Below are 27,514 nucleotides of genomic sequence, written 5' to 3' on the forward strand. Positions count from 1 at the left end.
AGGAAGGGGCAGGGGTGGGAGGATGGAGCCCCCTGCGCCCAGCCCCTCGTGCGTGCTCGCTGCCGCGGGGCCCCGCACACGAGCGAGGCCATGGGTCCGGCTCGGTGCACGCAAACAGCAAATATCACCTCTCCTGGGTCGGGTTTGGGGCAGAGCGGGTCCCCCTGCCCCATCTGTACCGTGCCCACCACCCACCTATGGGCACCCCCTCCCCGGTCACCCTGCCGTGTCCAGCTCTCTGCAGCGCGGTGCCCAGGGGGACACGCACCCCTTGCGGTGCTGCGGCTGACGGGAGCAGCCCGGGGAGCAAAGGGGGGTGCAGGGGCAGGGCTGCCCCCATGGCACGGGGAGCCAGCGCTGGCACAATCCCCCCTTGTTGAGCTGCTGGCGTGGCGGAGGCCGTGGCGGTGCTGCCGGAGGCGGGCGGCAGGCGGTGGGCCGTGCTGCCGTGAAGGGCTTTTTGTTTGCCTTCAGTTGCTGTTATAAATCAAGCGAGGCAGCCCGAGCCCCCAGCCCCACAGCAGGGAGGGGAGCAGCTCCCTGCCGCCCGCAGCCCGTGCCCCCCCCACCCGGTCTCTGCGGGGATGCCCAGCACGGCACGGGGCGAGCTGCCAGCGCGGGTCCCCTCGTCCTGCTCCTATCTGCCCGCCCTGCTCTGTCCCCACTGCAGGGACCTGGATGGGGTTTAGGGTCTCTGTGCCCATCCCAGGCTCTGGGTCCCGTGGGCTCCCAGCTCTCCTCCAGCATTCCCAGCACTGGGAATGATCCCTTCCCACGCTCGCCCCGATCTCCCCTGGGGCTCCAGGGTTTTGTGCATCCATCCGCTGGGATCTGCTGCCCCCCAGCCCCTCCGCACCCCAGCACCCAGACCTGCCCCGAGCTGGGCTGCCTGGCACTGCCGGCTCCGCTTCGCCGAGGATTTCCCTGTCCTCCCAGTCTAGATGTGGTTTCGGTTCGAATCGAGCTGAACCCAACATTTTTTCCGTGTTTCCGGCACGCCGCGAGCTCTGCGGAGGCGGCTGCTGCCCCGTGAAATCGATGTTCCCGTCCGCTCCGCGTGCCGGCAGGAATGCACCGCGCCGAACAGCTGCCGGGGGCCGCGGGGGCTGCTCCGTGCTCCTCTGCGCCCCGGGGTGGGGGCAGCGCCCCGGGTGGGGGGCAGCGCGGGGTGGGTGACACCGCGGGTGACCGTGGCACCGCGCAGCCCTCGTGTGACACCGCCTCGTGCCGCGCTCGCTGTTCTCATGCGCCGGAGCCGTGCCCTGGCCTCGTGGCCCCGTGGGGTGGGGGTGACGGGGGGGGGGGATGGGGGGGGACGGGGGTGGCCGTGCCCCGCTCACAGCGGCACGGGGCTCGGGGCAGCGCAGCCCCACACCGAGCTGCGAAGCCCGCAGCCAGCCTGCGGCTGCGGGAGGGCTCTGGGGACCGGGGACCGGGTCCCCGTTACCGGCAGGGGATGGAGGAGGCGGCCGGGGGTCGCTCGCGGTGCCCGGGGTCCCCCCGGGGGGGTCCGGGAGGTGTTTATGGGCCGGATTAGGGCCGCCCGGGCCCCGGCTCGCAGCCCCGCGGTGTTTTTACGACGGGGCCTTATGGGCTCCTAATGGGGGTCACGCACGGCCGCTTTATGGCCCCGGCAGCGATAAGGCGGCGGCTAATTGCGGCGGCACCAATTAGCCCGCGGGTGCGCTGCCCCGCTGCCGGGAACGGCGCCCGGCAACGCTCGGGCACGGCTCGGGCTCGGTCCCGGGCTCGGTCCCGGGGGCGGGGCGGGGTCGGGGCCGCCCGCGGCGCGGTGTAACCCGAGCGCCGCCCTACAAAGTGCCCGCGCCCGCGGCGGCGGCAGAGCGCGGCCAAGGCGGCGGCGGAGCCAGCTCCAGGCCGGGGGCCGCCATGGGGACGGGGCGCTGAGCCCGGCACGGCTCCGCACGGCCCGGCCCGGCACGGCCCCGGAGGCGCCGGCGGCGGACTTTGCCCGGGTCCTCCCCGCACCGCGCGGGCGGCTCCGCCGAGGGAGCCGCTCACCGCCGGTAACGCCGCGACCCCCTCCCGCGACCCCCCCCAATCCCTCCCCGCCGCCCCCATCCCTCCCGCGACCCCCCCCCCAATCCCTCCCCGCCGCCCCCATCCCTTCCCCGACCCCCATCCCTCCCCGCCGCCCCATCCGCGGGGCGCCGAGCCCGGGACCTCTCCCCGCGCCCCCCGCTCCTGCCGTCCCCTCCTCGTCCCCCCCCTCGGGTTAAGGCTACGGGCAGCCCCCCCCCTTTTTCCCAATCCCCTCCCAGGTCCCCAAACCCCCGCAAGGTCCCTGCGGTCGCGGGGACTGGCGCTGCCCCGGTCCGTCGCGCCGTGCCGTCGGGGCTCCGCGCAGCCCTCCGGTCCCGGCCCGGCCCGTCCCTCACCGGGTCCGGGCGCGGCCCGGCTCCCCCCGGGGGCGCGCAGCCCCCTGACCGCGCTGCCGGTGCCTTGCAGGAGGCCGGCAAGATGCGGCCGCTCTGGCACGTCCTGGCCGGGCTGCTGCTGGCGGCTCGGCCCGCCGCCTCCCGCCGTGGGGCGATGGAGACAGGTACGGGGCCGGAGGGGGGGGACTCGGGGCTCGGGAGAGGGGGCTTCGGGGTTGGGGTGGCGTCTTTGGCTCCGGCACCCCGCCGAGACCCCCGTGCTGCCCGCCGGTGGTGGGCTTGACTGGGTGCGAGAGCGGGTGGCTGGGAGGCACCTTGCACCCAGCGCGGCTGGGGTGGGATCTGCGGCCACGCTGGGGGGTTTCTGGGGTGGTGAGGCTGCTTTCGGTGGTCTTTGCGTGTTGGCTCGGTGTTGGCTCGGTCCCCAAGGCCCACGGCGTGCGGGCAGCCCAGTGGCGTGGCCGGGGTTGGTGCAGCAGCGGTCAGGCGATGCTGGGCGGTTGGGTCGTTCCCGCTCTGGATGTGCACACGTGTGCTGACAGCCGCAGCGCTCGGGGCTCGGGGACGTTGCACGGGACACGCAGGCAGGGGCTGCGGGGCTGCCGTGCTCGGAGCTGCGGGGCTTTGGGTCCTGGCATCTCCTCCGCTTCGGGTCCCTGTATCGCCGCTCCAACGCTGTGCTGGGACAGCAAGGGCTGTCTGTACTGCGGTCTGCTCCAGGCAGACCAGAACAGAACAGAATAATTCTTTGGTGCTGGCTTTTCCAGCAGCCCTGTGGGGAGGGTGGCCAGGAGGGTTTGATGTTGAGGGCACCCGTTCCCTTCCCGTTCCCAGCACAGCAGGATGGGCTCGGGCACCCTGCGCCCGCAGGAGTGGCCCCTCCAAAAGGAGTTTGGCATTGTGTGGCCTTGGACAGGGACACGCCAGTGCCAGGCAGCCGCTGGGGAAGCCTCGTCCCCGTGCCCGAGGGCAGAGTCCAGCCCTCGCCCGTGTCCGCAGCCGGGCACCGGGCCACATCGTGCCGTGTGCTCCGTGCGCCGGGCGGGTGCGTGGCGGGGCCGTGCTGTCGGGGGGGAGAGCACCGTGCCTGGCGCTCAGTGCGTCTCTCCTGGGCTGCAGAGCTGTTTGAGAGTCCCTTGCTGGAGTCGGAGGAGGAACATCTCCTGCTGGACCCAGGCAATGTGCTGAAGCTGTACTGCGACGCCAACCACAGCGGTGCCAGCGTGGTCTGGTACAAAGAATCCAGGCCACTAGTCCCGGGGGGCCGCGTCCATCTCCAGCAGAGCTTGTTGGAGATCTCTGAGGTCGCCTATGAGGACTCGGGGCTCTACGTGTGCCGGGCACGGGGCACTGGGGAGATCCTGCGCAACTTCACCATCTCCGTCGTGGGTGAGAGCCCAGGGCAGCGCCGGGGGGAGCGCGCCCCCGCTTCCCTGGTCCTGCAGACGGGGACATCCCTCACAACCTGCCTCCCCTCGCAGACTCGCTGGCGTCGGGCGATGACGACGAAGACAGCGATGGGGACGGTCCCCACGGAGACCGCAGCGAGGAGCCCGTCTACGTGCACAGAGGTGAGTGCTGCCCTGGGCAGGGCCGAGCTGGGCTGCCTGGCGCTGTGCCGCGCGCCCCGTCCCACGGCACGCCACGTCTGCCCCCAGCGCCGTACTGGACCCACCCGCACCGGATGGACAAGAAGCTGTACGCCGTCCCCGCGGGGAACACCGTCAAGTTTCGCTGCCCGGCCTCGGGCAGCCCCAGCCCCAGCATCCGCTGGTTCAAGAACGGGCGCGAGTTCCGGGGGGAGCACCGCATCGGGGGCATCCGGGTAAGGTCCCCATTCCCCCTGCTCCTGGCATCCCGCTCAGCAGCGGCTCTGTTGAGCTGACCCCGTTCCTCCCCCCGCCTCTCCTCCCCGCTGCAGCTCCGGCACCAGCACTGGAGCCTGGTCATGGAGAGCGTGGTGCCCTCCGACCGCGGCAACTACACCTGCCTGGTGGAGAACAGGTTTGGGAGCATCCGCTACAGCTACCTGCTGGACGTGCTGGGTGAGGGCTCTGCTGGCGGCGCTGCTCCCGGGTCTCCGCTCGCATAGTGCCTGGGAGCGGGGACAGGCTTGGGGGAATGGGGTGGAGGAGCCCGTGCTCAGCTCCTCTCTGCCTGAGCATCCCTTGCACCCGAGAGACGTGGGGACGAGGCACCAGCTGGGGTCACCATGGGTCCCTGGGGGTTCACGGAGGGTGGGGAGGCAGCGGTGTGACCCCTCTGCGGGTGCCGCGGGCCACGCGGGTGATGCTGCTCTGCTGTCCCGGGTGCAGAGAGGTCCCCGCACCGGCCCATCCTGCAGGCAGGGCTCCCCGCCAACACCACCGCCCTGGTGGGCAGCGACGTGGAGTTCTTCTGCAAGGTCTACAGCGACGCCCAGCCCCACATCCAGTGGCTGAAGCACATCGAGGTGAACGGCAGCAGCTACGGCCCCGACGGGGTGCCCTACGTGCAAGTGCTCAAGGTAGCGGCCGGGACCCCCCGGTGCTCCCCCCCCGGAGGGGTGACGGGGAGCGCGCAGATTGTCCCCGTGGGGGGATGCTCACGGTCCTTGGCTCTGCCGGCAGACCGCGGATATCAACAGCTCGGAGGTGGAGGTGCTGTACCTGCGCAACGTCTCCATGGAGGACGCGGGCGAGTACACCTGCCTGGCGGGGAACTCCATCGGCCTCTCCTACCAGTCGGCCTGGCTCACCGTGCTCCCAGGTAGGGCGGGGGGGGTCGGGGAGCACCGTGAGGCTGGTCGGGGCTGGGGGCGGCCCTGGGTGTTGCAGGGACTGCAGGCTGACGCCTCCTCTCCCTCCAGAAGAGGAGCTGGTGCGGGAGGCCGAGGCCCCCGAGGCCAAGTACACGGACATCATCATCTACACGTCGGGCTCGCTGGCCGTGGCCATGGCCGTCATCATCGTGGTGCTGTGCCGGATGCAGACGCAGTCGAGCAAGCAGCCCCTGGAGCCCATGGCAGTCCACAAGCTCTCCAAATTCCCGCTCATCCGGCAGGTGAGGGCCGAGCTGGAGCCCTGGGGGGACGTTGGTGGCCGACTGGCTCTGCTGGTGCCACCTGCCCCTGTCACACCTTACCCTCCTGACAGCCTCGGCATGAGCCCTGCCCTTGGTGCCATCGGCCCAGGCACGAGGCCGGGCGGCTGAGGTCTCCCGCGCTCTCTCTACAGTTCTCCCTGGACTCCAGCTCCTCTGGGAAGTCCAGCACGTCCCTGATGCGCGTCACTCGCCTCTCCTCCAGCTGTGCCCCCATGCTGGCGGGGGTCGTGGAGCTGGACCTGCCCCTCGACTCCAAGTGGGAGTTCCCCCGGGACAAGTACGGAGCCGTGCGGCGCTGGGGAGGGCTGGGGCTGGCGGTGCCAGCGCTGCAGCTCTGCGCTGCCCCTGGATCCAGCTCACAGCTCTGCCTCTCCCTGCCAGGCTGGTGCTGGGCAAGCCCCTGGGAGAAGGCTGCTTCGGCCAGGTGGTGCGGGCAGAGGCGTACGGCATCGACAGGGAGCGGCCGGACAGAGCCGTCACCGTGGCTGTGAAGATGCTCAAAGGTAAGGAGGGGGAGGTTCCCCTGCAGCCTCCCGGGCACGGGGGCTGTGGCGGTGCCGGGCTGCGGCACCACGGCGGCTGGCGCAGTGACACAGCCCCCTGTCCCCAGACAACGCCACCGACAAGGACCTGGCCGACCTCATCTCCGAGATGGAGATGATGAAGCTCATGGACAAGCACAAAAACATCATCAACCTCCTGGGCGTCTGCACGCAGGACGGTGAGGGGGGGCCCTGGGGAAGGCTGGGCGCGGGGTGCGGGGGCCGCAGGGGGCAGTGGCAGGAAGGGTGCTGGGGGCAGGACGGGGCTGGGGGGCGGCGGGGCAGGGACACGAGGGCTGAGCGGAGCGTTCGCCCTTTGCAGGGCCGCTGTACGTGATTGTGGAGTTCGCAGCCAAGGGCAACCTGCGCGAGTACCTCCGCGCCCGGCGCCCTCCCACGCCCGACTACACCTTCGACATCACGGCGCTGCCTGAGGAGCAGCTCTCCTTCAAGGACCTGGTGTCCTGCGTCTACCAGGTGGCCCGCGGCATGGAGTACCTGGAGTCCAAGCGGGTAGGGCTGGCGCAGCCCGCGCGGGGTGCCGAAAAGAGCGGGGCGGGAGGGATGAAGCCCCCAGCCCTGGGGATGATGGTGCCATGGGGGGGGCTGGTGGCACCTCGAGGTGCCATAGTGGGGTCAGGGTGTGCCGAGGGAGCGCGCTGAGCTGCAGCTGCCCTCTCACGTCTCCTGCGGGCGCCGCTTCCCTCCTGGCAGTGCATCCACCGCGATCTGGCTGCCCGCAACGTGCTGGTCACAGCAGAGAGCGTGATGAAAATCGCCGACTTCGGCTTGGCCAGGGACGTCCACGACATCGACTACTACAAGAAAACCAGCAACGTGAGCATGGGGGGGCCAGAGCGAGGGGCAGAGCGAGGGCTGGGAGGCCGGGACCCCAGCTCAGCAGAGGGTTTGCTCCTGCAGGGCCGCCTGCCCGTGAAGTGGATGGCACCAGAGGCTCTGTTTGACCGCGTCTACACCCACCAGAGCGACGTGTGAGTCCTGGGGCCCGAGGGCTGCCACGAGGTGTGGGCTGAGGCAGCACCGTGGGGCCGTGTGTGTGCTGGAGGGTCCCCATCCGTAGGACAGGGGTGCTCCGGGGGGCTGGCACCAGCCTGGTGGCAGCCAGACCCCTCCTGCTGGGGCAGGGTGCAGGGACGTGTCCGAGCCCCCTTGCCACGTGTGATCCCAGGTGGTCCTTCGGGATTCTGATGTGGGAGATCTTCACCCTGGGCGGCTCTCCCTACCCCGGCATCCCCGTGGAGGAGCTCTTCAAGCTGCTGAAGGAGGGGCACCGCATGGACCGGCCGTCCAACTGCACCCACGAGCTGTGAGTAGCGGCCGGGGGGGGGCGGGCAGGGCCAGCGGTGCCCCCCCCTAACGCGGCCCGGCCCCCAGGTACATGCTGATGCGGGAGTGCTGGCACGCCGTGCCCTCGCAGCGCCCCACCTTCAAGCAGCTGGTGGAGGGGCTGGACAAGATCCTGGCGGCCGTCTCGGAGGAGGTGGGTGATGATGAGGATGGTGTGCGTGGCGGGGGGGTGGCGGCGGGGCGGGCGCTGACGGCACGGTGTCTCCCCTGCAGTACCTGGACCTCTCCATGCCCTTCGAGCAGTACTCGCCCTCCTGCGAGGACACCACCAGCACCTGCTCCTCGGACGACTCCGTCTTCACCCACGACCCGCTGCCGCTCGCTCCCTGCCTCTTCACCTACCCCAGCGTGAGGACTTAAGGGCGGGCAGGGCAGGGCGATGCCGCGGAGCGGATCCAGGCAGGGCCGTTCCCTGCCGCACCCAGCGTGAGCAGCGCAGGGGGTGGCCCCCTCCCCGGGGACTGGGCTCTTTTTCCCCCCCCCCGTTTCTGCACAAAGCCCTTCAGTCCTGGTCGGGTCCCAGCAATGCAGGGCTGAGCGAGCCTCTGCCTGGTGGGGGGGCAGGGGGGGCACTGCCCCGCGGTGCCCCCGGGGAGCCGGGCTGTGTCCAGTGTTTCGGTGGAAGTGTCTCCTGGCGGGAGCCCCGCTGCCTGCCTCTGTACATAGCCATAGAGATGAATATTTATGTACGTGAAATATCGACCTGATAAATTATTTTTTTGGAATAGACCCTGGTGCAGTTTCTGGGCTGCTCCCAGGGGCGAGGAGGGCCGGGGGAGGACGCGCGCTGCCGGGGGGCAGTGCCACAGGTGCAGGAAGCGGCGTCCCCACTCCTGTGCCTCCAGCCCCGCTCCGGCACAAAGCACTGTTGCATCTGTTCCCCATTAGCCACTGTTGCGCTAAGCCACCGTGAACTCCGCTACCAGCATCGCCCTGAAACTGATCCACCAACTGCTGCCGGCTCCCAGGCTGGGAAAGAGCCCCCGGCCCGGCACGCTGGGGACCCCCCCTCCCCACCTGGGCCAGCCCCAGGACACCAGATAAAAGTGAGTTACAGGCTCTGCGCTGCCTTCTCCTAACCCCAGCGCCCCTGCGAGCGAGGTTTGGGGGCTTCAGCCCCAGGCCCTGCTTTCTGGTGCCTGCTTTGCCCCGCAGCACCCAGCTCGGCTCTGCAGGGAGCGGGGGCTGCAGCTGTCTCACCCCCTCCTGCCAGCCTGCTCCCTGGGTCTAGGGTTTCACCTCGTCTCCTCCGCTCCGGCAAGGGCTGGGCTTTGCAGGGCCGTTAGCCCCGGGATCTGGTTTCCTTCCCCAGCTCCCAGCTGCAGGCGCAGCTCCAGCGGCGGGGCGCAGCCCCCCCAGCCTGCAAGGTGGCTCTTGGGGAGCAATGGGGATGTGTGGGGCGGGAGCTGGGGGCTCAGCGCAGATGGAAAGCGGTCCCTTCATCTCACCCCTGCTTGCAGTAGGGTGCAGCCACCTTTGGGCAAGCTCCTGTGGGGCAGAGCCTGCCCTGCCCCGTACCTGCTTGTAGAGCTGTCCTAGGGTCCCCTCCTGTCGTGCAGCCCCAGCAGTGCTGCCAGGAGGATTCCAGCCCTGAAGCAGGCCTGCACCGCTCCCAGCCCCTCACCCAGGGGCCCTGTTCCTCCTCTCCCCTGGGCAGAGCCCCCCCGGGGCCTGCAGACCACCAGCAGGTGTGAAACCTGCCCCGTCCCCGCTGCCTCCCTACCCGGCGAAGGATCCCAGCTGTCTGCTAATGTGCCAGAACCAATGCATTTATCACAGCCCTGAATGGGGCATTCACACGCCGGAGGGCAAACTGCCCGGGCTGGCTGCCCCACACCCCACGGCCACGGGGGAGCCAGCCCTGGGTAAACCCGGACCCGTGGGTGCCTGGGGACGGGGCTGTGCAGGGGATTTGCTTCCTTGGCGCTTCCCTGGAAAATGGAGCAGTGGCCGATTTGCAAAAGGACGGTGGGGAGGGGGATTCATCGATCCCTAATGGCACGCGGGGGGACCTTGCACCCCCTGTGCCCAGGACTTGGGGTGAGATGGGGGCAGCAGGGTGTGGGTGCAACCCCACGGGGCCTCGCTTCCTTCCCGCTCACTGAGCTCACAAGGTGAGTGTGCATCTTTGCAGCTCGTGCATTCATGCCACCAGCCACCCAGAGATGCTTTTGGGGCCACCAGCAATGCTTTTGGGGTCCTAGTGGTGCCCGGCACTGTGTCCATTCTGCCTGGGGCTGCCCTGTCCCTGGACACCCGAGCATCCCGTCATGGTGCCGGTGGAGCAGAGCGGGCTCAGCAGCAGGACTGGGGCAGGAGCACGGGGCTGTGCCGGGGCACAGGGCAGTGGAGGCATCCCGGGGCATCCCGCAGCCCCGCAACAACTGGGGGCGGTTTTATTGTTTAACATTCCTGGTGTTTTCTGTCAGGGCTGAACCAATTGTCCTTAATCCGCCAGGCTCTGCTGGCCAAACAAGTGTGGCTGAGCCACCGGCATCCTGTCCCCACGAACAGGCCCCTTTTGTGAGGGGGATTTAGCGTGTAGCCCAGTAAATCCCGCTGGTTTCCTGAGGCACCGTTCCCACACGCCATCCCCCAGCCGCGGTGCGGGGCCGGAGCCTGCCGGGGCTGAGCCGCCTCCTGCGGGTCCCCGGGGGTCTTGGGGTCCCTCTCGGCCCCCTCCCCGCACCGGTGGCCGTGGGGCGGTGTGGGGGCGAGCCCCGGGGCAGGAGCAGCGGCCCCAGTTCCTCATTCCAGCCCCTCGCTGGAGACGCCTTCCCTTAACGACCGCCTGTTGGAGGGCCGGGAGGTGCCCTCGCCTTTTTTTTCCCCTGAACAAAAGCGCTGGGATTTTATCTTGGGGGAGAATCTGGCTTTTGTGGGATGCAGATAGCCTCTGCCCCGCGGCTGGGGTTGGGCCCCCCCCCCCCCATTCCCGTGCCCCCCTGTCCCCTGCCCTCTGGGCACCGCCGGGCAGCGGAGGGGAAGGGCAGAGCCCCCCGGGGGGGGCAGGGGCAGGGCCCCACGGGGCCCCACGCGGGACGGCCGCTTCCCGTGGAGAGCCGAAGGCAGGCGGCTGCTGCCCCCCCGGCCACCCGCACGCACCCGAGCCCCCCCCTCGGCGCCCCCCGAGCCCCCGCTCGCTCCCTCCCACGCCCACGCGAGCACCGTGCCCCCCCCAACGCCCCCACCCGTGCCCCCCCGTCCCGCTGCGCTGCCCGGGCCGGTGCCGGTGCCGGTGCGGGGAAGCCGGGCTGCGAGCCCCATCTCCTGGCCGGCCGCGGCAGCTCCGCACCGGGCGGGCAGCGCCGGGAGCCCCCCCCCCCCCACCCCGCCCGCACCCCCCCGGGTCCTGGGACCGGGACGAACCCGGCTGGAAGGACGGGCGGGGGGCTTGGGACGTGGTTTGCCACCCACACCGGGCTCCGACAGGGGTGGCAGCACCTGAAGGCTGGGGGGGGGGGGGGGGGAAATGCCCCAGAGCAAACCCATGTGTTGGGGCACCCCCACGGGCTGTGCCCCCCGGCTCAATGGGGGCATTGAACTGGAGCCCCCGTCGCCATGCCTTAGCCTATGGGGGGGGGGCACTATCCTGTGCACCCCACCCCAGTCCTCTGCATGGGTCCCTGTCCCCCTGTGCCCTGCACCTGGTTCTGGGGGTCTTGCTCCCCCCCCCCCCCCAATCTCCTGGGGTCACCCCAGCCAAGGTTTTGGGGCCGCAGGGCTGGGCACAGCGCCCGGCGAGCGGCAGATGCGTGCGGCTCTGCCCGCCTGCCAGCGCGGTGCCGCCGGCACGCAACGGGGCTGCGCCCAGCCCGCGGCCCCGCTTCCATCCCCGGCGGTTTCCCGAGCTTCTTCCCCACGGGGGAAAGGGGCCTCCGGGCAGGATGCGCCCCTCTCCTCTCCCCTCTCCTCTCCTCCTCTGCTTCCTTCCTCCCCCGGCCGGGCCAGCCCTCCGCCTGCCCGCCGCAGCGCCTTAACCCTTTCGCCCACGCTCGCCGGTCATGCGCCAGCCCCGCAGCCCCGGCCCTTTGTGCTGGGCCCCGCGCTGCTCCCCGAGGCCCTGCGTCCCCCGGCCTCCATCCCACCCCGCCGTCCTCCGCAGGAGCCTCTCCAGGCATCCCCCTGGGATCGGGCAGCCGCGGCTCGGCCGCCTGCTCCCAAGGGCCGCTTGGCCTTGGCGGCGGTGCGGGAAGCCGAGCGGGTGAAGCCGGCCACCGGGGAGGCCCCACCGGGGAGGCCCCACCGGGGAGGCCCCACCGGGGAGGCCGTACCGGGGAGGCCTCGCCACGCTCCCCGCCGGGCCGCAGACAAAGCCCCGCGCGGCCGCGGCCCCTGCGCCACACATCCGGGCGGCAGCACCGCGGCCCCGGTGCCATTTGCTGGCTCCACGGCTGGAAGAGAGGAGCCGGGAGGGGGCCTTGCTGCGGGGGTGGCGGCACGGCGGGAGCAGGATCAACGCATGGCGTCCTCGCTCCCCACTGCGGCGGCAGCCCCACGGCTGTGGGGACGGATCGGGAGGGCTGTTCGGGGGTGCTGGGATTGTGGGTGGGGGGCTGGGGACGTGCCCCCAGCCACTTGGGCAATACTGCCCGAGGGTTTCAGCCCCTGCCCACCAGCGTCCCGTGGGGCGAGGTGGTGGCCGCGCTGCGTGGCCGTGAGCTCAGCCCCCAGCACGTGGCTCAGGCACGTGGGGGGCACAGGGAGGATGCCGGGCCGTGAGGCGCCCTGCCCGCAGACCCCGCTCTTCCCCAGCCAACCAATGCTATAACCAGTGTGAGAGGAGCTGGTGATGGCCGGGGGCCTGCAGGCGGCCCCCGTTTTGTGGGGACGCTCCTCGACCTTGTCCCCGCACCACGGCAGCCCTCGCTCGCTGGGCGCCCCGGTGCTAGGGAAGGCTGTGGGGCCACGAGCTGCTCCGTGTGCTCTCATCCCGCGCCGAGCCCTGCCCGCCCCCGGGGGGGTTCTAAATAAAACCGCCTGCTTTATTTCGGGACGGAAACACACGTGACAGGTCTGAGCAGGAAGGAGGGAAAGTCGGCTCCCAGGGCCCCGCGTGCCGAGGGTGCGGCTGCCGCGGGCTGGGCCGCCCCGAGGGAGCCTGGCGGCACGGGATCGCTCCCTGCAGCGCGGCACTGCCCCGCCGGCACGGGCTGGGTGTCCGCACAGCACCGGGCACGGCGCGGGGCCCGCTCCCACGCAGCGCCGAGGCCGGCCAAGCCCCACGGCGGGACCTCGGCGGTACAAACAACCACAAGCCGAGCCTCCGGCCGTGGCGCTTCCTGCCAAGTCACTCCACCCTCCGTGGGTGTGCTGGAGCGAGACCCAGCGCCGCGGCCTCGCCACGGCGGTGACATGCCAAAGTGGGGACACCGGGCTGGGGGCCTCGGTGTGGCACCGATGGGGACGGGGCGGCTGCTGCGGGACAGTGCCCGCCGGGACACGGGCGCTGTGGAGGGAACCACGTGCCCAAGGGCCAGCAGCGAGCGTGGGCAGGGAGGAGGCCGGGCGGGAGGCCGGGCGCGAGGCTGGGCCGCATCCTGCCGCCATGCCAGCGCTGCGGGTCAGCGTTCGTTTGCTGTGGTTTACTTGCGGCACTGCACTATTTGCAGCGGGGCGCCGTGCCTTGCAGCGGGGCGTTACGTGCACCAGGGCGTTATTCGCACCAGGGGTGGCCGCACCTCAGCCCAGCGCGGAGCGAGGCCGGGCAGCGAGCGTGCCCGGAGGCTGCCGGTGTCCCCGGGGCACCCTCGGGGAAAGAAACCCCGAACGGCCCCGGCCGGCCGGGAGGGCGCCGCGGCCCCCCCGCGGCACCCAGCCTCCCTCCCGGCACCCCGGGGGGGCGGCCGGGCCCTGCCCCCAGCGCGGCCCGGGCAGCACCGCCCCGGTGCCCCATCCCCGCGCTGCCCCCCGCCGGGCCGCTGCCCCCCGCCGGGCCGCCGCCGCCCCCCCCCCGCCCCGTGCCTGCCCAGCCGTGCCGGTGCGGCGGCGGCGTGGCGTGGCGTGGCGCGGCGCCCGGCCCCGCTCCTCGCCGCTCGTGGTGGCGGAGACCCCGGCCCCGGCATCTGGAGGTAGCGACGGAGCCGCCGCCGCCGCCGCTGCCCGCCCCGGGGTGGGGGGGGGGGGGTGTGCGGGGACCGGGGGGGGCGCGGCGCTCGGTGGCGGCGCTCGGAGGGCGGCGGGGAGCGAGGGAGCGGCGCTGCCCGCCCGGCATCGCGGAGCCGGCCGGGGACGGCCCCGCCGCCAAGGCCGCGGCCTCCCGGCGGGGCGAGGCCCGGTACGCGCCCGGTGGGGCCGGGGGGGGAGGCGGCGGGCGGGCGGGCGGGCGGCGGGGCGCGGCGGACAATAGCGGGGCCCGGCGGGGGAAGGCGGCGGCGGCGGCGGCGCCCCGCGGCCCCCGGCCCGGTGTGCGGCCGCCCCGCGGAGGGGCGGGCTGCCGGGGTCGGGGCCGCAGGGCCCGGCCGCCTCCATTTTGTTGGCGCCCGCTCCGCCGCCGCCGCTCCCCGCAGGCCCGCGGCCGGCCCCGCCGGGCCCGGGGGGTACCGGGGGAGCGCGGCCCGCAGGTGAGGCACGGCCGTGCCGCCCGGTGCCGGGCCGTACAGCCCCATCCCGGCCCGGCCCGGCCCGGGGCCGCCCGGTGCCCGCCGCCACCTAAGATGGAGGCGAGGGCGCGGGGCCGGCCGGGGGCCGCCATGTGCGCGGGGCCGTGCCGGGCCGTGCCGGGCCGGGCCGCAGGTGGGAGCGGGGCCGGGCGGGCGGCCGCTGGCACGGGGCGGGCCGGGGGGGGGCAGCACTGAGCGCCCCCTCCCCTCCCCCAGCCCCAGACCGGGGGGGGGGGCAGATGGGGGGGGGGGGTCCGGGCTGGGGGGAGGGGGGGGGGCACGGGGGAAGGGAGGGGGGGTACGGGAGGGGGGGGCGCGCGCGGGCGCGCGCTGATTGGCCGCCGCCGCACCCCCCCCAGGAGCGGGCGCGCGCGCGGGGCGCGCGCCGGCGGGATGGCGGCGGCGTCGGGAGCGCGCATGCGGGGGAGGGAGGTGGTGGTGGAGGAGGAGGAGGAGGAGGAGGAGGAGGAGGAGGGAGGCGGCGGAGCGGCGCTGGCGGGGCCTGGCCGGGCCGGGTCGGCGCGTCTCCTCCCGATCGGCCCGCAGCGGGGGCAGGCGGCGAGCCGGCCGCGGCGGCCGCAGGTGAGCGCTGCCCGGCGCTTCGGCCGGGCGGGCGGCGGAGCGAGAAGGGCCGGGCCGAGCCGGGCCGAGCCGGGCGGCGGGCCTCGAGCCTGGGCCTAGCGCGGCGGAGGCCGGGCGGCCGCCTGCCCGCCGCCTGCCCGCCGAGCGGAGCGGAGCGGGCCCCGGGCGCGGCTGCCATTTTGTGTCGGCGGCCGGGCTGACCCCATTGTGCTGTGCCCGCAGGTGGATGCCCGCCGCCCGGCATGGAGCAGGCCTGCGAAGTGAGCCGCCGCAGCTGCCTCGTCCCCTTCGGCACCTCGCTGGCGGCCGCCGAGGCCAAGGGCGGCCCGTTCGGCGAGGGCCGCGGCCCCGAGCCGCCCGCCATGCAGCTGGCGGCCGCCAAGCCCGTGTACGGCCAGGACCCGTCGTCCTGCTACATCCCGCTGCGCCGGCTGCAGGACCTGGCCTCCATGATCAACGCCGAGTACCTCGGCGGCGCCGCCGACGGCGCTGAGGCCCTGCCCGACCCCGGCTCGCCGCCCCCCCGCGGCCCCGGGGACCCGCCGGGCGGCGCCGACGGACCCAGCCCGGCGGCCGACGGGGCCCCCCCGGCCTTCCCGCTGCTCCTCCGGGACGGGGAGGACGAGGAGGAGGAGGACGAGGAGGAGGAGGAGGACGAGGAAGGCGCCGAGACGCCGGAGGAGGAGGAGGACGACGAGGAGGAGGAGGACGACGACGACGACGAAGAGGAGGACGAAGACGAGGAGGCCGCCGCCGGTTCCCGGGAGCGGGCCGCGGCGGAGCAGAGCCACGGCCGCGCCGGGCCGCAGCGGGGCCCCGGCAGCCCGGAGCCGCCGCCCCGCCTGCAGCGAGCCGAGCTGCCGCTGCTGGACGGCGGCCCCGCCGCGCCGGCCGGCGGGGGGGACAAACCGGAGCCTTCCGCCACGGCGGCCCTGCAGCTCGTAAGCACCGGGGGGGGGGGTGGGAGAAGAAGAAGGAGAAGAAGAACGGGGGAAGGGGGTAGGCGGGGGGGGGGGGGGAAGCCGGGGCTCCATTTTGCGGCCGCCGGCGCGGAGGGGCCGGCGCGGTCCCGCGGCTGGCAGCTGACATCGCCGGGCTGCCTGCTGGCAGCCATCTTGCCGAGGGGACAGTTTTGACACCGGAGCCGCCGCCGCTCGGGGCCGCCGGGCCCGGGCCGTGCCCCGGGTAGCAGCGCTGTCACTCGCCCCGGGGACGGCGGCGCCTTTGTCGCGGGGCTCTGAGGCCGTCCCCGCCGACACCTCTCGGTATTTGCCCCTTGACTGACATCATGCCTTCGCAGGAGCAGGATGCTCGCAAAGTTGTGCCAGAGGTTTGGGGTTTTTTTCCGTCCCCATTAGCAGCTTGTTTTCTGGTGCACTTAATGATGACAAGGGCAGGAGCAGACCTTTCTCCTCTCTTAGCATCTCCTTTTTTTTTTTTTTTTTTTTAAAAAAAAGCTCTGTCAGACCGCTCTCTTTGTTTGGGTTAGCGTAAGTTGCCCAAGCTGCGAGACTTTCCCGATTGCTAGGGAGGGGCTGTGTCACGGCCTCTCCGATCTCACTTGGGAAACCTTGCCCGTTATTCGGGCAGGCTTTTTTTGGTTCTTTCTAATTTCACCCTGCGCTCACAAATTCCATTAGTTGGCTTTCAGATGTGTTTAATGAGCAAAGCTGGTCCAAGCCTTAGAGCACCGATAGTGGTTAGATGCACATGACGCGTTTGTACAACTCATTTTTGAATGCAAGCATAACTTTTGAATGGTTTCATCATTGAGTTGAGGTTCATCATCAAGTTGAGGTTCGTTATTTATACATACATACCTTTTAAATATATTTAAGTTCTTGGAGATCTTGAATATTTTCCCCGAGTATTTTTAAAATGTTTGTGTGAACTGAAGTTTTCCTACTCTGGCTTTTAAGTATTATTTGGTGGTGAGGTGTGGACATTAACTCTCGTGACAACGCTGACCTCTGAAACTGTTTCGCTCTTTCTCATTGCAGTATAGCCGCTGATGCCAGGCAGATGCTACTGGTGCATGCAGCGTTTGGGGGAAAAAAACCCGCTTGCTTTCACTTGTGTTCATTTGGGAACCTGTGCGTTTCTGCCGTGTGCCGTGGGAGATGCGGGACCGCTTGTCAGCGAGTGCCCATAGAAGGGCTGATCGCAGCGCGGTGCTGAAAGCGCCTGAGTTTGTTTAAGGCGCCGCCAGGCTCAGCTCTGGATCACGGATCCTTCCGCGTGTTCCTTTGGGAGAATTGTCTCCTTGTGGAGACCCCACCTTCGGTGCTCCGGGGTGAGGGGGCTGCTGTCAGCGTGAGGTCTGTACGTAAACTCAGCCTTGGTTTTGAGAGTAAAGCAGGGATCTCAGCAGCCATGTGCTCAGTGATGCGGTTGTGGGAGGGTCTCACGTTGTAAACAGAAGCTCGCAGAGGTACTTTCACAACACTTGCTTGTACTATCGGTGGCTTTACTACGTGCACCGCAGAGCTGCAGCTTTGTGCAGTGAGAACACTTTTAGTGATTGAGCCTGCTATTTGAATATGCAATGAAGGGCTGACTTTTCAGTGAAGCTGCCATCCTGTCTGCCATAGTATGACATTAACCTCACTGAGTTGTTCTGCTGACTTTAAAACACAACTGCGTTCAGGGGAAAAAAAAGGCATAAAAAGAAAGCGTACTGTAGACAGCTTGGGATCCTTCTCTCCTTGAGCCTTGCATTCTTCTGTTGATAAGGCCGTGCAGGTTGTGCCAGCGTTCACCCATTTTAGCTCTGCTGTTCACGGGATGGGAAGCGGTAGAGATTTCTGTCTGTGCCAGGTTACCAACGAGATGGTTAAATCTCTTAATTGTTGAACATGACATAGCAGCTTGGAATAACGAGGCTTGTCCTAAGAACCCCATTCATGTGGACATTTAATTCCTGTCTCATTTGTATTTGCGTAACTCGAGTCAGCTGTCTTTGAGAGCCTGCTAAAACTTGAAAAAAACAAACAAAACCTAACAACAAAATAAAAAAAAAACAGGAGCTCTGCATTGCTATTTTTAGGGTGACTTGTCATAGCTGGGCTACTCTTTCAGATAATCCCATTTACCCAGCCCGACATGGGTCTCCTTCACTTTACAGCAGGACTTTGAGCTTTTATTTGCGAAGCTAAGGGCTCTGAGTGTATGCTTCTTCGCTCCCTGTTTTGCCAGGAGAAAAGCGTGCATGCATCTCAGCCCTCTGTGCGCTGACATTCAGCTGCCCATCAGACCCTTGCAAGCTTTTGGCTTTGGCTGGATCGTTAGGAGCTTTGAAAAGGCTCATTTCCAAAATGTCAAGGGTGCTTCCAGCAGAAGGGACAGCAGTTGGCTCGGCCTTTAGTGGGATGCAAAGGCCAGCATGCAGGCAGTGCCTCTGGGCAGGCGGGGTGGCAGGCAGGTATTGTTTTGCACGGAGTTGTTAATGGCCCTGGCCTCTGGTTGCTCTGGGGTGGCAGCAGGCAGGGGACAGGTTGCTCCGGTAGCATTCAGGTGTAAAGTGGGATGTGCATATTCTGAAGTTGTTTTAACTGCCACCTTAATCTTAGTTAAGGGTTGCTGAAACTCTCCTCCCAGCTCTCAGCAGCTACTGCCAGGTTTTGTGCTGGAGGGAAACAAATCGCAGCGGCCGTTATTGGGGCTATTGTTTCTGCTCCAGAAGTGACAATGCAGTGACTGCTGGCAGCTGATGGCGGGCTTCATTCTGAACGTGGTGTTAATGTTGGATCAGAGCCATTCAAATTGAAACGGTGGACTTTTTTTAAAAATTTGTGTTCTTTATCAGCTTGACGGGAACTTGTCTTTAGCATTTCTTTGGCCTTCGCGAGTGGCAGGGGTCCTGTGACAGCCTTGCGTGGGGCTGGACGGGGACCGGGACCCAGGCCCTGCCTGCTGGGGAGGGGGCGTGCAGCCACGGAACGGAGCCCTGAGCGCTGCCCGTCCTGCGTGGACTCTCGCTGCGGTACTGGAGCAGGTGGGCTTGCTCCTGGCACGGTTCTCGTGCTGGAGTAGTGCATTTTTAGCTAAGTTTGGTACCATATTACTTTGCTTTCGCTTTGCCAGTTGCTGATTTTTTAATTGCTACCCACAAAGTATGTCGGAGCCGTTTGGTTCGCCGAGCTGAGCACTTGAAAGCTGAGAGTTCTTGGCTTTAAGTACGCTTGTGCTGCTCTTGTGCATATATATACGTTATGCAACGCGCAGGCTTGGGTTATGCGTTCACAAGCTGTTTTTCCCCAAGACCCTGGTGACTTCAGGCTGCGGGATGTTCGGAGCTTGGAGAGGGGAACTCGCTTGGTGTTGCTTGTCGTTCGCATACCGGTGGTGGTGTTGTCCCGTTCCACTCTGTGGGAGTGTGATGTTCTTGTATTAGAAGCGAGGAAATGAGGCCCATGGAAATCAGGAGCCAGGTCGTTCATTACTGAAGTTGGCTGCTTCCAGTGACTGGATGCACGAAGCGAGTAGGGCATGCATGAAATGAGTAGGGTATGTGCGTAGGGCCGCTGGGGGTTGGTTTTACCAGAACCGCACACGCAGAAGATGTTTGAAGTACTGAAGGCTAGCAAAGTCATCTCTTTAAGCCTGGAATTAATCCATAATAAACTTGAGACTTTTGTTGCAGCTGTGGGAAAGTACTCTTGTTACAAAGTGTTTGTGTCCCTGTATATGAGAGTTACTGAGGTTCTCCTTTATTGACAGGCTTCTCTAGTGCCATTTCTCCCTTCGCTAGGAGTGAAGGAACCCACGCCACGTGATGCTTGCTGTTCCTGTAAACATTTCTGAAGGCATCTCCTACTACGCTCTGTTGCTTTGTGGTACACGTAACTGCTGGTAATGGCAGATCCCTGAGATAGAAGAGGCACTGCAGTAGTTCGAGCAGGGAACGTAAATTTCCTTGGGCAGTTGACATCTTCCTAGTGGGGAAATCGATCCAGTTTGGCTGGCTGTACCTCCTGCGAGCCTTGTCTGCAGCTGGAGAGGCCAGGTTCTCGCTGCAGCGCTGTCCCTGTGTGTCTGGCTTCACGCACCCCTCTGCCACCGAGCCTGCGCTGCTGGGAAGGATTTATTTCTTCTCAGAAAGCACGTAGCTGGATCTCACCTGGCTGCGGAGCTGGCTGGCGTCCCCTGGGTGTGAAGTGGCTGGTTCTGTCATTTAGAAGTGCCTTCGTGTTTTGAAACTTGGGCACAAAGGACTTCAGCCATGGTGGGCATCCAGAAGAAGGTGGGGGGATGTTTCCGTGCTAGGGCACTGCCCTGGACTCTCTCAGGGCTTGACCATAAATTCTGAGGTTTTTAATGGCTTAGCTTCCCGGGTGTGAGAGCACTGCCTGGCCCGTGTGTGGTGGTGGAGTAGGTGGCGGTGGAAATGCTGGGGCAGCAGGCGTGCACCTGAGGCGAGAGGAGCGGCGTGGTTCAGTAAGTGCTGCTCCGGGACCCGTCCCTCGAGCCAGAGCTCCCCTGTGCAGGGAGCCTGGGGAGTACTTATTCCAGTATGTGGCCGTGATGGCTCTTTTTGTTTCGTTTGTGTCTGTTTTCTAATCTAATATTAGGTTCTGTTTGTGTGTGCGGTGTTACTGAAAATAACCTGGCTTCTGTAGCAATACAGATGGTCTGGCTACCTGTAGTGCGATGTGCAGCTTGGGTGATAGATGCCTCCCCTGATCTTACGGGGCCGTGCAGATCTCTAAAGCTGTGTCAAATAGCAAGAACGGAGGTATTTTGGATACTTGAAGGTGTGGTTTCGCAGAATAAAATGTCAAAAGCCTCTCTCACTTCTGCTTTCTAAATTATTAAAAAAGAAAAAAAAAACTTAGCTAAGAGAGATTCTGTTCAGGCAATGTCCTGGTTAATACACATAGCCACAAATAATTAGTCAAAACTTAGTCGAGTCTTCAGTTGTTGGTTAGGTTGTTGCCGGAGGAGCGTAGACTTCACCCTGGCCGGGTGGCAGCTCAGTTCTGGCCTGTACAGAGCGTGGTGTACGTGGTGCATCCCTGCCGCTCTGCGGAGATGTCCAGCAGCAGCAGCACTGCCTTTCTCGGGTGCTTTTCAGAGCACGTGCTGCCTCCTTTTTGTATTTACTTGCTGGTGACTTTTAGAGAATTGTGTCTCCCAGACCTTGAACTCTTTTTGTAAGGTTTTTTGTTGTCGGGGCGTGATGATGCTAGCTCTGTTCGTCTAAACCCTTGCTGAAACTAGCGGTGGTGGCTCGGTTTGGTTCTGTTACGGCAGCTCTTGACCCCAGGGCAAAATATTTCTGTTGTGCTTGGAGCCACGGATTTGATGATCGCCTCGTGCTTGTACAGCAGCTTCTGTAGACCTCGGTGCTTCCTACTTCCAGAAGTGGGGTTAAACTGTGCAGTGTGTAAAGATGATTAGTTTTTTAATTTCCCCGTGTTAACTGAACAAATCTGTAGCTCACTGAAGAGATGTCAACTCTGAATGTGATCATAATAAGCCACTTAAGCCCCAAGAAAAGAAGGGATATTTTCTGAATTATTACTGAGACAGTGCATCTTAAAAAGACATTATTAACTCAAAAATTAGTGTTTTGGGTGGTGATTAACTTTCGTTGCATATTCTAAGGAACACGTTCTGTTTTTCTTGTCCGTGATTGACAACTTTTCATGCATAGTCACTTTCTTTTTTTTTCTTCTTTTTAAGTCAGTTACTCTTGCATTTGGGAGGTCGCAGGGACTAGAAACACACGTAGAACGAAACTCAAAATCCGGGGGGGGCATGTCCTGGAAGAATTTTTCAAAAATAAATACCAAGTTAATGTCACTTCTGATACCAGGAAAAAATGACATATGTTTTGTTCTGTCTGCACGGAGCCATCTGTGCTGCGCAGTGCAGTCTTTGCTTACTAAAATGGGAGTTAAATCCTTTATGGTGGTGAAGGCATTGCCAGGATTTCCAAGTTAATGGGTGGAAAAGGTCTGTAAGGAGTCTGCTTTGAATTAGAGCAGCAGTTTTCAACCTCCATTGATTTGTCCACCCCTGAACACTTCCCAGGTGCAGACTCTTGTATGGAGAACTCAGACCTACCAACAATAGCCTCGCTTTCTTTTATGCAGTTTCGTGGCATGGCAGTATTTTTCTGCGGACGCGAGCGTGCTGGCGGCTGAGCAGCAGAACCCATTGTGAGTGTTCGACGCGGCACTGAATTTGGTGCCGAGCAAAACGTGAGAGGGGCCACGTGGCTGCTGGGCGCTCAGTGAGAGCTGCGCCGTGCCCCGGTGAAATATTTACCGGGAGCCGTAAATGCACGCGGTGCCCTGGTTGCTGGTCTGGGTCGGAAGCTACGAGGTGTGGTGGTGCCATTCCAAGATGTGTTGGGGCTTTTTGGCGTGCTGCATCACGGGGCCCTGACCGCCAGGTTCCCAGTGGGGCAGGGTGAAAGGTGCTGCCGTGCGCTGGAGGCAGAGGCCGGTGCCTCTCTGCTCGTTGTTTTTACCGAATTAGGAAGCTGTTTCTCTGTGGCTGCCCACAGGGGTTCTGCAGCAGCGGCTGGATGTCCCACGGAGGTGAGGCTTCTCGGTGCGCAGTGCTCGTGTGTGTCCTAAAGCACTGGTGAGTCCAGGAGTAACCCCAGTGCTGTGCTTCCCTTGAGAGATGGGAAAGCATCCACTAAAGCTGACATGTTGACTTCCTGCGGTTGCCCTTAAGATTGCATCAAGCTTTACCTCACCCACATCGTTAGGAAGTATGGCAAAAATAATGAGGAGCGAAGTCCTGGTGTGCCATCTCCTTCCCAGCAGTTGCGGGTGAGCTGCCCTGGCCAGGAGGCTTTCACTTGCATCTCGAGCACAGCCTGAGCATCAGCTCCGTGCTGATTTGACCACAGCTTCTCCAGGCTCTGGTTGTGGCCTCGACAGCGACAGAGCTGTGTGTGCCCCGCAGGTGAGTGGCAGGACCTTTTAGTGCCATGGGGTGGGCACCGCTTCCGTGTGCGTGGTGCCACAGGGCAGGTGGCACTCCTGGGGGCACGGCCGGTGCCAGGAGGTGTGGGAGCAGGCAGTCGGCCTGTGGTCATGGGGGCTCCTTCCAGGCCCCCCCGTGCTCCCCAGGCCGCCAGCAGTTGGGGTGTTTGCCCTGGGAGGCAGCTCCTGGTCCCCGAGCAGGGCTTTGTTGGCGTTGGTTCTCACAGGGAGCTTGTCCTGCGGGTTACAGGTGGTGTCAGACGGTCGTGAACACACATTGACACTGCTCTGGTCTTGAGGAAAAACAAACAGTTTTATTGGTAATAAAACAGAGTAATTCCTGTTAGCTTTCAGGCACCTGTTGGAAGACCTGTGCTGGGGACCAGCATTTCAGTTCTAAGCGTGCAGAATTGTTTTTTTTTTTTGCAGAGTTGAGCTGTAGAGAGCAACCCAACACAGTGTTATGTACTCGTTAAAGAATGTTTTTTTAAAAAACTAAATGGAGAATAGTTCCTTGCACAGTGGTGTCTCAGGACACTGACAATCTCCAGCTTTTCCCAGCTCCGTCAGGGCACTTGCTGCTGAGCACCCAGCGAGGCTCTGGTCCCGAGTCCTCCTTGAAGCTTCCACGCTCATTTTGTTTAGCAAGAGCGTATTAATGACGTTAATTAATACGCTCCCACTGTTAGTGGAAATATAGTAACCTGCCTGTTGCCTAATGCACGAAGGGCGAGGAGCAGGATGATTATCTCCCTGTAATAGTTCCTGTGCTTGCCCTGGTGCTGGTTTGTTTGGTTTTCCCAAACACCTGTTCAGACACTTGCTGTTCTGGGCAATGCCCTGACCGCCCACAGGTTAATTAGCAGCAATGAACCAAATCAGATTCTTCTTAGTTTGTTGGCTGGCCTCAGTATGAACGCGAGTACGTAAGAAGCTGGATCCACGACGTAAGGGTTAAGGAGCCTCTCTTAAGTGTAAGTTCGCAGGACCAGATGGCTGAAGCACGAACCTTCTCAGGGCACGAGCCAGAGTGCAAGTATCAAGAAATTAGTAAACGCAAGTGTATAGCACTGTTAGTGTTCAAAAATGTTGAGATTTCAGCAAAAGCAGATGAAACTTTAAAATTTTGATGTGAGCATAACATCTGCTTTGTTTGGAAGAACGGTTCGATGGCTTGCACACCGGGCACCTGCTGGCTTTGAGGAGGTGGCAGCTTTGCGGAAGCGACATCTTCGGACTGTGAATAACGAAGTGGGATTTTGTACCTCCTTCTCCTGTGGGCAAGTCATAATTTCTGTGGGAAATGACACTTAAAAGCCCTAGTTAGATGTTGCTTTTAAAGAAGACCCTGGAATTATATTAAAACCCCAAAGTGTGGGCAGTTCCTCATTTAATGTGACCCAAACTCCCAATTTTTAGCTGTTAAGGCTCTAATTCACTGGTTGCAGTGCGTGTACACTCTGTTCTCTGGTCCTGCTTCCTTCTGGTTACAGCCTGTCATGAAGTGCACACTTCACATATACAGATGAGAATAACAGAGTCTAATGTTTGCACCATTTGAATCTGGCTTTCATTTCATGGATTTTGAAACCTAATTTCTGAAAATGAATGTTGCATTTACTGGACGTCTTGCTTGTAAACAGTCTGACAGTGTAACCAAACACAAAAATAAGGCTGAAAAGAGGGCAGATCTTATGACCTGGTTTCAGTTGTTTTTCTTTTTTTTTTTATCTGTAGTTCACTGATACAAGAAAATATTTGTTGATAATGACTTCTTTGTGAGACTTTGCGAGGTTCTGGTAATGCCTGCAGTTCCTCCCTTTCTTGAAACAGTGCGGGTAAAAGAAGCCAAATTTAAAGAGAACTCAGTTTATCATTTAAAATGTATGCAGATAAGCAAGTGTGAGCGTTCCCAGGAGTAGCTTTTCTGCTTCAGGCTCCTGGCAGTGGTTTGAAATCTTCATGTCTGTGGGTTTTTCTCCACTGCGTAATCCGGGTGAGTCTGTGCCCCTTCTCTCCCGCTTCCTCCCTTCTCCCTCAAATCCTGCTGTCAGACCCATTTCTGGTTACCGTGATGCTGAAGCGTCAAAGCTTTGTATTGCACTGTCATTCTATTCAAATCATAAAAATGATTAAGCCATTAACGAAGTGGTGAAGCAGAGATGCTGTCGCCCAGTTATCTTTGTGTCTGAGCCCTGGTGTTCTCACGGTAGTGTGCTCTTTATTTAAGTATGTACGTTTATATCTCCCAAACCTGAAACGGTTGCTTCAGGATGTATGAACTACCCAATGTAATGCAATCAGCTCTCTTTATTTTAACCTTTTACAGTAGTTTGTACATGAATTTGTACAATTTGCATTTGTAGGCTGCCACTGCCTGGGCAAGGGTACTACAGGCTAGCCAAAGACAGTGCACGTCCACAGGCACATAGATAAGAGACATTTGGCTTGTATCATAACCCCCGCTGCATTTTCAGCTAGTGAATATTTAATTAGTGAGTATTGAACACTTCTTTGTGATGATGGTCCCAGATAAGAGGCGGCATACTTTTTCGGGCCTGAATGTAGGTCAGGTGCCGTTGCCCTCGCCTCTGTGCTGGAGCCAGAGGGGGCTGGCGCAGCACAGCACGGTCGGGGCACGTGCCCTGCACGCTCCCCGTGGCCCCGTGTGGTGCTGCGAGGTCGATCCCCAGACATCCTTTCCCCCAGCCATCCTACCCCGAGCAGCACCACGTTCTGGCCGTGGCTTTCCAGCAGTCCTCTATCATATCCGTGTTCACGTCGAAGCTTGCCATAAAGCGAAGTGCCGGTGAGATTGCTCCGGTGAGGGCGGGGATGGTTTCACCATACAGGTGTTGTGGTTTGCGTGTTGTTTTTTTTTCGCTCCCTCAGCTGGGCTCAGCCCTTCCCCGAGCTGGGTTAGCCCCGTAAGCGCTCTGACAGCTGAGCTCTACCTGCGCCAGCATCCCCGCTCCTGCCTGTGGAGGCTGCACAGCTCGTTTGCTTTGTAGTGCTACTTTGTACTGAGGAAACTTTGACCTCTTTTTGCTCGGTTTCAAATACTTCCTGAGCTATGAAGTAGATATAATTTATTTTTCTTTCCGTTTTCTGCTTTTTGACAGATTTGGTTTTGATTTCAGAAAAGCTTACTTGAAAAGCAAGAATCGCTCCTAATGGGAATTCATTTTTTGGCTTCATCACAAGCAGCTATTAATTACCATTCTTGACTTTGGTTCCTTAAGTTTTGTTCTTAATCTCATCTCCTTCTTATCTTTTTCATGCAACATATTCACAAACAAAGATTATTTCCCAAGTCCCATCGTCTTTCCTTCTATCTGTATTCATTCATTTCTCAGCGCACGAGTGCTGGAGCTGACAAGTAGTGAACAGGGAGTGGATTGCTTAGGGGTGGGAGGGTGGGAGGGAGCCCAAGAGAAGGGCAGTGGTAGAAGTCTTATTTTTGACTGTCTCTGACTGTGAGGAGGAGTCACTGTATACCAGCTGCAGTCGTAGCTGTTTTTTAGGTTTAGGTTCGGTTAGAATATCTGGAGCCCACAGTGATCGCAGCTGGGCAGACCAGGACAGAAGGACAAACCTGAGCTCAGTGGGCTGAGGTTTTAACACAGAGCTGAGCAGCTTTGCCGTAAGTTAACTCAATGATTGTAAGAGTAAGAAGCAAAATATTGGCCTGAGCTTGCCTGCGGGGAAGCACCAACTTGTGAAAGCTCTCGAGATATTTCTTGCAGTGCTTCCAGGCTGGTTCTGGAGGCACTTTTAACAGAAAGTTTGTGCCCCAGGTGCTGCCCCTCCTTTGTGAGGGCAGAGGGTGGGCAACCTGCTATGTGGTGGGGAAACGGCAGGATTTTGGGAGTGCCGTGTCCTCGGTGTGGCACCTGGGATGCCAGCTGTGGGGCTGGTTGTGTTCCAGTCAGCCCCAGGGACCTGCATGTGTCATCCCTGTCCCGGGTTTGTTTTATTCGCGGTTCTTGGCTGGTACAAAGAGCTTCAGGGTCAGCGCTAGGGGAGTACCTGGGGTGGGTTGGAAGTAGGTGAACTTGTCATTTCCTCTTGTTCAGGAAAAAAACTCTTTATCACTGAGCTTTAAAGGAAAAAAACTGGTTGGCGGGTAGGAGGCCGGCCCTCACCAGGGCATCCAGCCCCACCTGGAAGGGGGTAGGGAGCCGCTGGGATGCCCGGTGGGCTGTGAGGAGAAGTGGGAGAGGGGCTGCCCAGCAAGGAGAGGCCTGAGGGGGCCCCGGGCTGCCGCCATCCTCCCGTGGCGCTGGGCTGGGCGAGGTGTGTCCGGGGCTGTGGTGGCGCTCTGAGGAAGCGAGCGGTCCTGGCTGCCTGCTGTTGGTGTCGTGTATGTGTAGTGCTCGGTTATCCTTTGGGTGTGCCGCCTCCTCCATCTTCTTCCTTGGCTTTCTCTGGGTCTGCTCATGCCTGTACCAGGCTGACAGAGGCTTTGTGTTGTTCTTGGGGTCAGCGGCTTCCTGCTTCCTTGTCCACGTCCTCACGCAGTCTGTTCTGCCGCCCCAGCCGCACTTGAGGAGCGTGTTCTGTCCCTTGCTTCACTGAATAACGTCACGCTTGTAGTTAAGGCAGGAATAAACCGTGAAAGGGTTGTTTTGGCCAACCTTTTCTGTGATGGTTTTCCGGGTCTGAATTTCAAGTGTGTGGGGCTATGCTGGGTGCTCAACCTCTGGCAAGCCAGGCTGCTCGGCTGCGTGTCACTGGGGGTCTTGGCCTGTGACAATAGTTCACCTGCCACTGTGCGTGACATTTGGTCTCGCTGGGGCTTTACCAAGTTAATTGTGTCCCCAGCCACGCTGCTGGGATGCCCAGGTGCCTGCAGTCACGCCCGAGGTGGCAGAGGTGAGAGGTGCACCCCGGAGCTCCCAGCGTGTGGGTGTGCTTGTGGTGTTTTGTGCCACCGCTTCCAGCAAGGTGAATGGATTCATGAACGGCAGCTCGAGGTGACGCAGCCGGAGTGG

General features: G+C 63.1%; 2 protein-coding genes across 8 annotated transcripts in view; both read left to right on the forward strand.

The window, feature by feature from the left end:
* The first annotated feature begins 1,824 nt into the window (after positions 1 to 1,824).
* On the forward strand, positions 1,825 to 8,120 carry FGFR4 (fibroblast growth factor receptor 4). Of its 2 annotated transcripts, XM_083798567.1 has the most exons (18): positions 1,825 to 2,027; positions 2,470 to 2,563; positions 3,519 to 3,788; positions 3,881 to 3,970; positions 4,058 to 4,224; positions 4,321 to 4,444; positions 4,715 to 4,905; positions 5,009 to 5,147; positions 5,248 to 5,441; positions 5,615 to 5,760; positions 5,865 to 5,986; positions 6,094 to 6,204; positions 6,348 to 6,538; positions 6,740 to 6,862; positions 6,947 to 7,017; positions 7,215 to 7,352; positions 7,421 to 7,526; positions 7,607 to 8,120. In XM_083798567.1, the coding sequence occupies exons 2-18, from the start codon at positions 2,482 to 2,484 to the stop codon at positions 7,751 to 7,753; spliced, it is 2,412 nt and encodes an 803-aa protein (XP_083654693.1). In that variant the 5' UTR covers positions 1,825 to 2,027; positions 2,470 to 2,481; the 3' UTR covers positions 7,754 to 8,120. The 2 variants fall into 2 exon arrangements, with proteins under 2 accessions (XP_083654693.1, XP_083654692.1); XM_083798566.1 differs by having other exon boundaries at positions 1,894 to 2,027; positions 3,881 to 4,224.
* Positions 8,121 to 13,359: 5,239 nt separating this feature from the next.
* Positions 13,360 to 27,514, forward strand: part of NSD1 (nuclear receptor binding SET domain protein 1) — a 62,943-nt gene continuing 48,788 nt past the window's right edge. The window contains exons 1-2 of one of the 6 annotated variants that reach the window (XM_083798533.1): positions 13,360 to 13,464; positions 14,800 to 15,518. In XM_083798533.1, coding sequence (XP_083654659.1) covers positions 14,820 to 15,518 — 699 coding nt within the window. In that variant the 5' untranslated portion in view covers positions 13,360 to 13,464; positions 14,800 to 14,819. Of the gene's footprint in view, positions 13,465 to 13,540; positions 13,671 to 13,833; positions 13,957 to 14,426; positions 14,578 to 14,799; positions 15,519 to 15,617; positions 18,572 to 27,514 lie in introns of those variants that run through there. The other 5 variants (XM_083798535.1, XM_083798532.1, XM_083798534.1 and 2 more) reach the window with 5 other exon arrangements.

Source organism: Anser anser, assembly GCF_964211835.1.
Source record: "Anser anser genome assembly, chromosome: 14".
NCBI lineage: Eukaryota > Metazoa > Chordata > Aves > Anseriformes > Anatidae > Anser > Anser anser.

What these genes read in the sequence shown, in the direction of transcription:
- FGFR4 (XM_083798566.1), top strand. Translation starts at nt 2,482, where the DNA reads ATGCGGCCGCTCTGGCACGTCCTGGCCGGGCTGCTGCTGGCGGCTCGG. An exon ending in CCTACGTGCAAGTGCTCAAG is followed by an intron (nt 4,906 to 5,008) that starts GTAGCGGCCGGG and finishes CTCTGCCGGCAG; the next exon opens with ACCGCGGATATCAACAGCTC. An exon ending in TGGGAGTTCCCCCGGGACAA is followed by an intron (nt 5,761 to 5,864) that starts GTACGGAGCCGT and finishes TCTCCCTGCCAG; the next exon opens with GCTGGTGCTGGGCAAGCCCC.